The sequence below is a fragment of the Gekko japonicus genome, unplaced genomic scaffold, assembly GCF_001447785.1.
Source record: "Gekko japonicus isolate JY-2015 unplaced genomic scaffold, Gekko_japonicus_V1.1 scaffold409, whole genome shotgun sequence".
In the NCBI taxonomy this organism is placed as follows: domain Eukaryota; kingdom Metazoa; phylum Chordata; class Lepidosauria; order Squamata; family Gekkonidae; genus Gekko; species Gekko japonicus.
In genome coordinates, this window is record NW_015161963.1 from 809509 (window position 1) to 822781 (window position 13273).

A 13273-nucleotide genomic window follows, 5' to 3' on the forward strand; every position below is an offset into this window, starting at 1 on the left:
TTTCCCTAAGAATTCTAAGAAAGTCTGATGTAGCTTGTGAATAATCCCCCCACCTCCAGACAGGCAACTACTGCTAAAACAGTCTGTAGTGAAGCTTATAGTAGAGATACAAACATAATCCTGAGAGCAACAAAATGCCATCTTATTTACTCTATTGCCACAAAACCAGATCATTCAAGCCAACACACAGCTACAAGCTGATAGGAAGTGACTGCTAGATGACACACATAGGACATAGAATCATAGAACCACAGAGTTGGAAGGGCCTATACAGGCCATCTAGTCCAACCCACTGCTCAGTGCAGGATCAGCCTCGAGTATCCCTGAAAAGTGTTTGTCCAGTCGCTGCTTAAAGACTGCAAGAGAGGGGGAGCTCACCACCATCCTAAGCAGCTGATTCCACTGTTGCACAACTCTTCCTGTAAAAATGTTCTCCCTAAGATCCAGCTGGTATCTTCCCGCCCTTAATTTAAACCCATTATTGGGAGTCCTCTCCTCTGCTGCCAACAGGAACAACTCCCTGCCCTCCTCTAAGTGACAGGCCCTTCAAATACTTCAAGAGAGCAATCACGTCAGCCTCCTCTTCTCCAGACTAAACATCCCCAAGTCCCTCAATCTTTCCTCATAGGGCTTGGTCTCCAGGCCCCCGATCATTCTTGTCACTCTCCTCTGCAAGAACCCATGCAAGAACCGAGGAAGCCATGCACAGTGGAAGCTCCACTGCAGAATGGATGAGGAGACCTACCTCTGGACAGGAGCCTTGTACTTGCTTTGGTGTAGCTATGAGATTGGTAACCACAAAGAATACGTTTTCTCCCTAAAGCATTGTTGGAAAATGCATTTTTAGTTTTTATACAAAGGTATTTCCCATTACGAGAATGGGTCTGTGAGGTTTCACCATAGCTGCAGCACCAGCAATATAGCATAGCAGCAACAGGGTTTCCATATGGCAGGTTTCTCTGCATTTCCCCTGCCCAGGCTCCATCAGTAGCTATTCCTCCTGCCACCAGAGGGCTTTTTTTTAAAATGGAAAATATAAAAAATTGTTATAACATCACAAAAACCCTGGTTTCCTGAATCCCCAGCTTTCATTTTTAAAGTCTCTAGCGCCTTCCATTGCATGGGGAAAGTAACCAAAGGGGCTAGAAACTTTTTTAAAACTGAAAACTGAGAGTTCAGAGACAAATTGTTATAACATAATGATAAAATAATATGCCAATTGCTGTTTCCCCCCCTAAAAAACAAAGTCCACCAGTGGTGGATGGGGCAGTGTTAAGTACGAGACTCAACACAACTTGTGAACAGTGAATCAGCTTTATTAACGAAGTCAGAAGAAATCAGGACGAGACAAAAACGTAGAGCAACAGGCTCTCTTTTAAACAGTCCGGGCTTAGATAGCCACGCCCTCATGTCAGCTAACAACCAATAACTATTTACAGATAAGGTCCAATCAGAGTGCTTCCCTCCAGAACATTGCGCAGCTCTGATTGGTCTATTTACAATCCTGGTTCAGACTCAAGCTTAATATAGTTTTCCATACACAAAAGGCAGGGACTGCAGCGGGTGACTGGAACAGGGAAAATGGTGTTAATGTGAGTGGGACCAGGCAGATCTGGAGTTTCTTATCCATAGGGGTGTCAGCCTGATTTTGCTGCAATCTTTCTTAAAACATTGCAGCAAAACAGGTTGGGGAAAGACTGCAGAAAAGATGGGAAAAACCCCTAGAGGTGCATGGAAGTGCTGCGATCTTATGGGAAAATGGGGGGAAAACATGCTTTCCATTAGTGCATAAGTGACCAAAGTGTTGCACACTCAGCAGTTCTGTAGAGAGGAAAGATTTATTAATTAATAAAGGAAGAGTACAGATCTCAAGGCTTTGGAACCCTGAATACCCAACAGACTCTTCGAGTGTTACAAAGGGTGACATAGGATCTTATACTCAGGATGATGCACACAAATTGAACAAGATTATTGGTTCCATCAAACATCAGCACTCCGACCTAACAGGTCTCTGATTGGCAGAAAACCTTTTAGGCTGGGCTTTCCCAAGTAAAGTTTTTTCTTTAAGCTGAACAAGAAGTGTTTCTTTCTCTTAGACTGTAAAATTCTAAAAGTATATATATAGCTGCTATGGTTTACAAGGTGCCATTGTTCTTCGTCTAACCAGAGACATGCGCAGTTATCGCTGGCCTACCAAGGCCATAAGCCTCATTAAAAATAGCAAGTTAACATTTTGTTCTTTCAGCATTTTACCTTCCCAGCGTGCATCCAAACAACAGTCACAAATGAATCAAAGTTAATACCTGAATACATTCATGATGTTAGAATCATAAATGGCACTTAACATTGCTAAGTGCACCCACCAAGTCAAACCTGTTAGTGGCAGAGTATAAAGTGTTTCGTAAACTGTGCATACAACATCACTGGAGAGAATGTTGGACTGAGTTTTTTATTAGAATCTGCCAGCTATAAATTCACTAAGTGGCTTTCTCAAGGATGTAGCAATTTCAAAGGGGGCTGTGTCATGAGTGGTCACTTCAGGTGGCAGATTACCTTTGCTCTTATTATAATAGGGCAAGATCCGTTGAGATGTTCTCCTATACAAGCACTGTTGAAATGAACCAGAGTAACATGAGAACGAGGTTTACTGCCAATAAGTCAAAAGGTGAAATAAGAACAAAAGTTTCTGGTCGACAAGTAAGTCAGTCTCCAGCTCTGGAAACAACACATTGACTCGAGCCTAGCCTGATCTAGCCAGCCAATTCTGACACTGTCTGAGGCAGAACCATACCTGAGGAGGTTTCACATAATCTGCCACATCCCACAGCCGGTCTCCGAGCTCCTTGATGTGTGTGACCGAAATCCCTTTCAGTTTGGTGATCACAGAGATGTGAGGGTCTGCATCCTTCTCCTGGTAGCCCTTTTTGATTAGAAAAACCCACCTGCGAGGCAGGAAAGACAGCAAGAAGCCGACATACAGTCCTATCCAAGCCTACCCATGTGACAAGATAATCTGATAGAATCGTGTGCACCTTGGAGGGCCATTTCACAGCCAAAGAAACTTCTCAGGTTGGCTCCTCTCACTCCTCAGTAGCTTGAACAGGCACAGGAAGCTGCCTGATATTGAGTCAGCTGTGGCCAGTATTGTCTACCGACTAGCAGAACATAAGAACATAAGAGAAGCCAATGTTGGATCAGGCCAATGGCCCATCCAGTCCAACCCTCTGTCACACAGTGGCCAAAAACACCAGGTGCCATCAGGAGGTCCACCAGTGGGGCCAAGACACCAGAAGCCCTCCCACTGTTGCTCCCTCCCCCAAGCACCAAGAATACAATGCATCACTTGCCCCAGACTGAGGGTTCCTATCTATACCTTGTGGCTAACAGCCACTGATGGACGCTCCAGGGCTTGAGGAAGAGATCTTTCATGTCATTTACTACCAACCCCTTTTAAAAAAAAACTGGAGATGCCAGGCATTTAAACTGGGACTTTCTGCATGTAGAGCAGATGTTCTGTCACTGAGCCAGAGCCCCAACCCAGCTTACTCCACATGACCTGGGAGACGGTACCTAGATGGTTGTGTATTTTCTGCTGCTGCTGCTTTTTTGCTTCAGCAGGAATCTTCACATTTCCTTCAAATGTCGCATCAGGCAAAATATTAACAGGAATTCTAATGTCAAACTATTATTAAAAGCACAGGAACACCAGAAAGTAGCAACCTTAGATGTGGGTGGCAGGCCTGAAGAAGGCAGGGAACTAGTGCTGCCCCCCCCCCCCCAATTCCCTCTCTTTCCCGGCTCTTCCCGCCAAAGCCTCAGGTACAGGAGTAGTTGAAGCAATTTAATCCTGCAGGCCCAGCCATCACTCTGGACACTGCAGTCCGAGGAACTGCTAGCAAAGCCTGTGACTTGCAGTTTTGAGGCTATCCATCTCTGCCTTGCCCACCGACCCTTCTTCTTACCCGAGAATATAGCCCAGGATCCCCAGCTGGATCAAGCGGTGCAACACTCCGACCTTTCTGTTCCTGGTTAGCACAAACTTCTCTGTTTTATAATCCAGAAGGCCCAGGAAGAAATTGCTCCAAGGATCCTCCATTGCTGGCTGGCTGTGAAAGACTAGCGGATGCTGACAGCAGCAGACACTGTATCTTGGCCTACTGCCCAGTAAAAGGTAAAGAGGCAATTTAAAACAACAACAAAGAAACTAAGATGTTAAAATCTGAATCAGCATCTTCCAAAGCAGCAGGGAGAGAAGGGGAGGGATGTAAAATCAGAGGATGTGGACAGGATTCCAAAGGAGTTTATGTTCATTACAACATTCTCCATTTCAGAGAGCCAGTCTGGTGTAGTGGTTAAGAGCGTGGACTCTAATCTGGAGAACTGGGTCTGATTCCCCACTCCTCCACATGAAGCTGGCTGTGTGACCTTGGGTCAGTCACAGTTCTCTGAGAGCTGTTCTCAAGAGCAGTTCTTTCAGAGCTTTCTCAGCCCCACCTACCTCACAGGGTATCTGTTGTGGGGAGAGGAAGGGAAGGAGATTGTAAACAGGATATCAATCCTCCTCCCAGTTCAATGCCCACTCCCATTTTTTCTTTTTTTTAATTTATAATTTTTATTGAGATTAACTTTATAAATTTATAACAAAGATTACAATTGAAAGTAGACAAAATACAAATGGAAAACAAACATATTATTGTAAGCTGTAACTCTGGTTGTATCATGACATTACTACTGTCTTAACATTTGTAATACAGATTTTCCTATACTTACTGTAGAGTTCCGTACAGAGCTTAAGTGATAACATTTATGAAATTTGAGAACTTCAGTATAGTAAATTGATAGAGTCCAGATAAAGAACTAAACCAGTGGAAATAATCGATAGTGAGCCATATTTCAGATCCATTTATGAAATTGAGACCACCGAGAGGATACAAACTGCTACTGAGACAGGTAGTCTAAGATTGGATACCATTTCCCTGTGAATACCGATTGGTTTGAGTTTTGAGAGGTAACGGACAATTTGTTAGTGACTACGTCCATAAGATAGTGGTTCCATAATTTACTAAACCAGCTATTAATCCTTGGTGTTTTGACATCTTTCCAAAAAGATGCGATGGTTGTTTTGGCTGCATCTAGCATGATTTCAATAGTATCTTTGTGTGGTCTATTAGCAAGTTCCAGTGGCCACATGTTCAAAAATAAAACCTCTGGTTCGAATGGTACTTGCATCTTTGTGACCTCCTGTATAATTTTTAATATTTCTTTCCAAAATGACTGAATTTTAGCACATTTTCACCAGCAGTGGGAGAAATTCCCTACTTGGGAGCATTGTTTCCAGCATAGTGATGATTGGTTGTTTGCCATGTATGCAATTTTTTTAGGTGTTACATACCATCTTGTCATTAGCTTCAGGTTTTGGAACTGCACCATTATAGATTTAGTTTTAAAACTGGAGGAGCTCCAAAACTTTTTCCATGTATCTTCATTCAGAGGTGTGACGCAATCGCTTTGTCATGCTTTCTGGTAGGGTTGTAGTGTAGTGCATGATTGTTGAAACAGTATTGAATAGAATTTAGATATTAATCCTCTATTTTGACTCCCATTTTCTAGGGGGATCAGGAAAGACATTAAATATAACTTAAACATTGAGAAATCAAGAAAGTATATATGAAATGTCTCCATCTGACTGTTTGGAATGCATCTGTCTTCAAAAGCAAATAGGGAGGAGGAAAGTGCAGTTTGGAGCTATAAAAGCTTTTAGTTTCTACACTTAAGCATCCATCCAGTCGAGCATACTATTTGCAACAGTAGTCAGGCAGCCGCTTTTAGGAACCCCCCCCCCCCACAACTTTTGTTCAGATATATACTGCATCTGAACATGGAGGTTCCATTCCATTTAGTCATTACGGCTATAACCGGTACTCTTTTCTTCCATGAATCTGTCGTCACCAGATCTTACGGCATAGCTCCAGTGCCAACCTATGCAAAGTTACACCCTTCGAAGTATGTTCATTTCAATGGGATTTAGAAGTGTGCAGCTCGGTTTAGCAGCGCACTCTAATAACCGCCCCAAACGCCCCTTTGGCGTCTAACTAGCAGCCAAGCACTGCGCGCGCTCTCGTTGTCCATCATTTAATAAGCCCCACCTTTTAACTGCCTCTTCCAATTGGCTCCGTGAATACTGAATGCGCCCGCCCCCTTTCCTAGCCGCCTCGCCTCCTCCCTCTTTCTGGTGCGGCGTCGTTGCCATGGCAGCCACACAGCGGCTTCGGTCCAAGCTGCGCTGATGCCGAAGCTGCCGCTATCGCCGGTGCCGGAGCAAGAGAACGACGTCGGGGGTCAGTGGCCCGGCAGCAGCTCTTCTTTCGATGTCAGTCAGAGCGACGACAGCGGCAGCAGCAGCTCCCCAGACTCTGCAGTGGGGGGAAAGGTTAGAAAGGCTAGGCCGCAAGCTAGGCTGGAGAAAGGGATGGGGTGGCCGATATGGCCCTGGGGAACTTTGGGAATTGTAGTTCTTGAAAGAGGACGTTCGTGGGCGCTGAAATCTTTCTCATTAGGATGTATGGCTTGCCGCAAATCTGCCTACTTTAGTCAAACGCGTCCAGCCCTCTCCTGTTACTTGTCTGACTCTGCAGTATCTGATAGTCAGAGGTAGTCTGTGCCTGACCATGGAGGTTCCACTGTGGGCTGTCCTGGGCAATGCAGAAGTCTGCTTTGGCATAAGAGCTGCTTTGCTAAATGGAACCAGGTGAATTAATCTCTGACTACAGCATCTAGTTCTTAACAAAAAAACTGCCAGAGTGTGAAAGCAATGGTTTTCCTCTGTGGTGTGCCTCCAGTGCCTGGTATGCTGTCTGAACATGGAGATTCCCATTTAACTATTGCAGTTGATAGCAGTCAATAGATCTCCTCTGATGATTTTGTAATCTGATCCCTTCATAATCCCACTGAAACTAACAGCAATCTTCTCTTTTTGTAGCAGCAGGTTCCATATGTTAATTATAGGTTCGTATGAAGAAAGGTTTTCTTTTGTCTGTTTTGAATTTACTGCCAGTCAATTTCATTGAGTGACCCTGAGTTCTAATCCAATAAGAGAGGGAGAAATTTTATGCATGCTAATATGTATTTCCTCCTGCTCTGACTTCACTCTAATTCCCTTTAGTCAGATGGCGCTTGCTGAGAACTAAGTTCCCAAGTGCTGCAGGGGCCCAGTTTGGATCAGAACTGTGGTGCAGGGGGGGAGGAAGGTCTTCAGCCTTTCTCTTGTGCCATTTTTGTGACTCAGAGTGGCCTGGGGAAGTGTTATTTGCTCTGCTGGGAGTTTGAATGTGCACTGTAAGAAAAGAACTGATCACAGTGCGAGTAAACATGCATAGAATTACACCATTAAGACTGCAATCCATGTACACATGGTAGAGTGTAAGTATCATCAACTCAAGCCGGCTTACTTGACAGTACTGACTTCTGAGTAAACATGAATGCTATGGTCTGCAAAAGCCTCGAAGTCTAGCAGGCTTCTTTGGTGAGCAGCTTCTGAGATTGGAGGTGCACTCCAGCAGACCTAGTGCTTAGATCCCTGTAGGAGTTCTTTCAAGGGGATGGGCCCCTCTGGAATACCAGAGATAGTCAGAGGTGCTCACTGAAATGCACCAAACGCTTCAAAATGGGAACACCAACTCACACATGCTAGTCCAATCTTTCTCAAACATTTCTAGCTCTATGTGTAATACTTGTTTTGCTTGTTTAATTTTCTGTGTTTCTTGAGAGGTTCAGTAGATGAACTTCTACTCTGTTACCTTCTCGTAGTGTGCATGTGAGTATGTGTGTGCACACATGCAAGTATGCATTTTTTGATTGCATGTTGTCTCAGGCTAGTCCGCAGTGTGTTGCTGAATCCCAGGAAGGTGAAAGCTGTCATGTGGAGAAAGCGGAAGATGATTCGGAAGAGGGGGAATGTGAAGAGGAGACAAAGGAAGATGCTGAATGCGAGGAAGAGTGGGATACAGACCTGGAGACAGAAGGTATGGAGGCAGTTTGCAAAAGAAGTCATGTGAGAGCTGGCCTGCTCGTTAGTTGGACCAAAGTGATTGCTCAGATTGCCAGAAGGTGGAGGCTTTCCAATGGCAAGCAGCAGCCCTAAATGGGTGCATGGCATGATTGCTGCATGGCAGTGCTGCCGGCTGGGTGCTGGTGCTGCATGGCAGTGCTGCCGGCTGGGTGCATGTCACAATTGGTGGCACTAGCTGCTGGGTCCTGCTTGCCTGTCATGACTTCCACAAAGAAGGGAGGGAGAAAGAGCAGATGGCTTACAACTCCACCACTAGGCTCTGTAGGCACCTGTCTCACTGGGCAGTGGCAGTGGTTCCTTGCCCTCTTGGCTCTTCATGCACCCAGGGTACAACAAGGAGGGTGGGGTATAGAGCTAATGGCCAGGGAGGGGGCACCTGGCTCACAGCTGGTCTAGGTGATGGTATACTGCGTCTCGACATGGGCTTTTGTTTGTAACAATTATGCCTGATATTGGTATGGTGACCTTCCATGTCTTTGTCACCTCTCAGTTCCACTGGTGACTGTTGGAATGTTCTGAACATTCTGGAGTTCTTTTTGCTGCTCTTCTTCATTTCAGGGAGGCTCATGCTTGCTGCTGGCTTCTGTCTTGCATTTGTTTTTCTGACTGGAAAAGAGGTGAGGGTATGTGATGCCTCCCTGTGCTTAGACTGTGGTACCGTTGGATGCAAATAGAATATCCAGATGTGAATAGGCTTGTTTCCCCACTGAATGACTCCATTGTTCCTTATAAACCATGTTGTTTTGGGCATTTCATCTCTTTCTTTTCTTTTTCATCCCCTCCCCCCTAATTAGAGTCTAAGAAGGTTTATGATCCAACAGGAAAAGCCAAATACCTTGAGATCTGCCAAACACATGGTGTCACTCCAGTCTCTTATTTTATGCGGCACATGAAAGATTCTGAGCTGTCTCTGATGCACCATGGCCTTGGCCCAAAGGTAACAACTGGTGAAAATCACTTTTCTTTGGCCCATCTGATGTTGCCTTCTGTCTGTACAGGAGCATGCCAGCTGTGATGGTATTTTGGAGGATTAATTAGCAGCTGTCAAATCCGATGGATGGCAAAGTGGGTCAGCTGGGAAATCCTATTTCAGCTCCTGCCTCTCCCATAACGTTTCTGAGCGACCAGAGGGAAACTCTACTTCATCAGTATCCCTCTCCTTCCATCTGCAGGATAAGGGCAGTGATGTTGGCCTGTCTTGCAGGGTCATTGTAAGGATTTTTAAAATAATGCATGTGAAGTATTGTGAACAGACTGAAGTGTGGCAGAGCCTCTCATGATCATACCGTGATGCAACCCAGAAGCTGTGAGATACTGTGTGCTAAAGAAGGTATTAAAATGCTGACTGAAACACCACTCTTAACAGTGCCATCCCAAGTAAAGCTACCTCCTTCTATGCCCATAGACTGCAGTGGATTTAGAACAGCATAACTCTGCCTAGGATGGCACTGTGTAGCACTTTGTGTTTTCTTTGTACACTTTAGATCCCCCCCCGTATAAAACTCACTTAGTCTGCACTAATCTTATAAAATTTTAGTGAACTCTTATTAATAGGAAACATAGTAATGAAATGTCTTTGTACGTTGCTGACTGTTCTGTTTTTTTGAGCATTACAGTTTATGTTTCTGTACAATGCTCCGCTTTCATGTACCATAATTCATATTTCTGCCTTCTGTGGTGTTTTGTTACTCACACTAACGACATATACCATATATGTTTAAACATTATTTGACTAGTCATTAGTACATTTTATGTTCACATTATTTGTTTTATATGTGCATTATTTACTATTTGCTTTATAAATGTTTATAATCTCGGGTGCTTTGCACATCTCCTTCTCTTTTCCATTCAGAGGTTTCTTTTCCTTTTTTGTTAATAATCTATTATGTCATACGTTAACATCTGTTGATGTATATCCACTCCCTTAACTTTTTCTAGCTGGTCCATGAATTGAGATTAAACAAATCTGAGTAACTGAGTATCCAGTGACAAAGAAGGAAAAAGAAATCAAAACTGGCTGTGCAAAAAAATGTGCACTGTTTCCCCGTCCGAAGCTGTACAATCCCCAGAGGAAACAGCATCTATTTGATTTCAGGTTTTGGCCTGAGTCAGTAACGATGCTTTCAGCTGACTGCTGCTGATGGGTGGGGGCCATGGGGGTATTAATGGCTTTGTAGATTGCATCCATGAAGCTCAGAGCTTCAATTTTCTCTCAAAATAATTGGGCTGGATCCAGCCAGCTTCCTCACTAAACCTTGCCCTAGTTATTACAGCCCCTCTCAAAAATGGCTTTTGTACCTACTGGTTGCCCAATCCCCGGTATGGCTTTTTCTGGTGCTCTCCCTTTTTCACCAGCAGAGAAGCTGCTTGGATCCAATCTATGTGAGGTACAGAGATGGCTCCATTCTATAGACTTCACCAGTTCTTTTTGCTCATTCAGAAAGTACCCCTTACCTCTCAGGAGGATCATTCTGAGGGTCACTCCTAGTTTGAACATTCCAGCCTCTCCACTCCTTCCTACTTTCAGAACCATCTTCAAATTTCCCTGCTATTTATGTATTTGTTGGTTATTCCATTTTTTTTCCTCCTTAGAGCGACGGATTACATACCTAGTCTCTCCACAGCCCCCTACTCCCCCATTTGACTCTTGTAACAATCCTGCAAGGTAGGCTAAGCTGAGAGAGAGAGAGTGACTGGCCCAGCATCAGTCACCCATTGAGTGACATGGCATAGTTAGGATTTGAATCTTGGTCTCTGCAGTCCTAATTTTACACTCTGGGCACCGCACTGACTCTCTCAAGGCCAAAGTTGTGACTCTTTCCTGGGCAGCTCTTATCTGTTGTGAAGGTAAACTAGATGCACTATTGACTGTAACTGCAAGTTATTTAAAGGATTGCAAAGCCTTACTCTGAGGGCAAACAACCAGGGAGCAGGCCGTTATGCTTCATTCCCAGAGACATTTGGCTGGCCTACTGCTGGAGATGGAGGCCGAATTCTTCCAAGCAGCAGATGAGGAGGTGAAGCTGTTCTGGACTGTACCACTTCAGGGTGCGGGGCGGAGTTCACAAGATTGAATGCCCCTTCACACCAAACTATTCCTTTCCCCTTGGAAGCTAGCATGTAAGGAAGACGCATTCCAGTGTGACCTTTACCTGGGCATGCTAGTTTTCTCTCCTAGGATTGGGGTGGGGAAACATTCCATCATGAAAACCCACCTGTATTGTCTGAAGTGGTATAGCTCAGGTACAGGTTTACCACCACCAAGGCTGTTTGGTCCGACATCGGACAATGTTGTGTTCTTTGCTCCTAGTTCTCTCATGTCTCCCATGTTCCCCATTTTAGGGAGCCAAAGCTGTGGCTCTTTCTCTGGCAAACAATACGTCTGTTGTGAAGTTAAATTTAAGTGACAATTGGCTGAACGAAGATGGGACAGCTGCAGTGGCAGAGATGTTAAAGGAAAATTGCTACATTTCAGGTTTGCTCCTTAATTTCATGGGTCTGAGAAGTGCTTTAGGATAGCAAAGTATTAGACACTCAAACAGATGCTGAGATGCTTTTGCTTGACTTGTGGGTCCCTTTCAGCTAAATTTCTGGAGATTAGGCTTCGCTTCACAATAAAGTTTGAGCAGCTAAACATGAAGAAGACTCAGAAAGGTTGTGGTCTGTGTTCCGTATTCTTTGGGGGTTTTTTTGGGGGGGGGGGAAGGTTTGTGCTTGCTTTCAAGAATCTAGGAGGTACAGCAAAGTATTAGACACTCAAACAGATGCTGAGATGCTTTTGCTTGGCTTGTGGGTCCCTTTCAGCTAAGTTTCTGGAGATTAGGCTTCACAATAAGGTTTGAGCAGCTAAACATGAACAAGACTCAGAAAGGTTGTGGTCTGTGTTCCATATTCTATGGGGGCTTTTTTGGGAGCCGGAGGCTAAAAAACGGTGAGCTAGCTCACACTAACTCAGCTTAGAGGGAACACTGATTGGGTGTGTGTGTGTGTGTGGTTAAAAGACTGATTGTCTAGGAGACCAGTCCCTTTGGGAGGAGGGCTCTTCAACTGGCTTCCAATTCTGACTAGTCAAGAAATTAATAGAAGACTGTGGAAAGTGAAGGAAATAGACCTGGGACCAGATGAGGATACTTACTTTCTGGTAGGACTAAAGGCTGGTGTTCTTCTCCCACAGATATTGATTTATCTGAGAACAGGCTGGGGATGAAAGGGGCCAAGGCCCTGTCTGCTGTGCTTCAGGAAAATACCACACTAGTGACCCTGAAGCTCTCAGGAAATGAATTAAATGACCAAGCGGCCAAATATCTAGCTGGTGCCCTCCTGACCAACAATAAACTGGAATCTCTTGATCTAAGTCATAATGCCTTCGGGGAGTCAGCAGGTAAAAGTGTTTCTCTGGCAGTGGCAGGTACCTGTTGCATTAAAGGGATGGGCAGTGTTTAGGGGAAGGATTTGATAGAGGGAAAGCAGTTCATGAGACAGTGGCTATAGATGCTCCATCCAGGGCAGAGCCAGGAAAATTAGAATGATGTGACCTGAGTTGGCCAGCAACTGCCCCCAACTGTATTAAGTGCATTTGAAGCACTAATAGTGCTGGGTGTGTATTACCTTGGCCTTTTATTATAACTGTAAAAACTGAAAAAGCAATACATTCACTCTCTTCTGATTCCCATCCATTTCTAGTGTTTGGGGTGGGGGACTGAGTTATGTTAGAGCATTTCCCAGTGGATCATGTTGTTTCATTCGTAGGCCAAAGATATTTGTGTTAGGCTCCTAATTGAGTACAATTGAAAGCTAGCAACTAGCTTCCTGTTCTGCCTGAAGAAGACTTCTGTGCAACTTGAAGGACTGCATACCCTTTCACAGATAGAAGGGAATCCAGAAAAGGCTTGACCTGTTTTGTTTATTTGGGGCCATGTGCTAACGTTTGTCAATATTCTCTTCAGAATGCAGGTGCTGAGGTCATCTCTTCCTCCTGCACTGGACCAGCTTCATTTCTTTCCTCCAGCTGTTCAGTGTCCACATCGTGCTTGTACCTTGTGCTCCAAGGCCCACCTGCTCTCTCCATTTCATGCACTTGGTTTCTTTCGCCTTATGTTTCCCTTGTTGAACAACCTTGCTGCTGGGAGACCCCTCCTTTGCCCTGTGCACAGAAGGAGCCTTACCTGGCTCCTAATCAGGTGCCCCATTCCACCTTACCTTTTG

At 44.6% G+C, this 13273-nt stretch overlaps 2 protein-coding genes across 2 annotated transcripts in view; one reads left to right on the plus strand and one right to left on the minus strand.

Moving 5' to 3' along the window:
• P2RX6 (purinergic receptor P2X, ligand gated ion channel, 6) overlaps positions 1–6250 on the minus strand; it is a 19534-nt gene extending 13284 nt beyond the window's left edge. Inside the window, exons 1-4 of the mRNA XM_015429588.1 lie at positions 6147–6250; positions 3963–4106; positions 2792–2942; positions 746–817 (exon numbers count right to left, since the gene is read on the minus strand). Coding sequence (XP_015285074.1) covers positions 746–817; positions 2792–2942; positions 3963–4106; positions 6147–6250 — 471 coding nt within the window. The remainder of the gene's footprint in view (positions 1–745; positions 818–2791; positions 2943–3962; positions 4107–6146) is intronic.
• Positions 6251–6286: 36 nt separating this feature from the next.
• Positions 6287–13273, plus strand: part of LOC107126088 (leucine-rich repeat-containing protein 74B-like) — a 13935-nt gene continuing 6948 nt past the window's right edge. The window contains exons 1-5 of the mRNA XM_015429589.1: positions 6287–6430; positions 7901–8021; positions 8863–9005; positions 11411–11543; positions 12243–12449. Coding sequence (XP_015285075.1) covers positions 6287–6430; positions 7901–8021; positions 8863–9005; positions 11411–11543; positions 12243–12449 — 748 coding nt within the window. The remainder of the gene's footprint in view (positions 6431–7900; positions 8022–8862; positions 9006–11410; positions 11544–12242; positions 12450–13273) is intronic.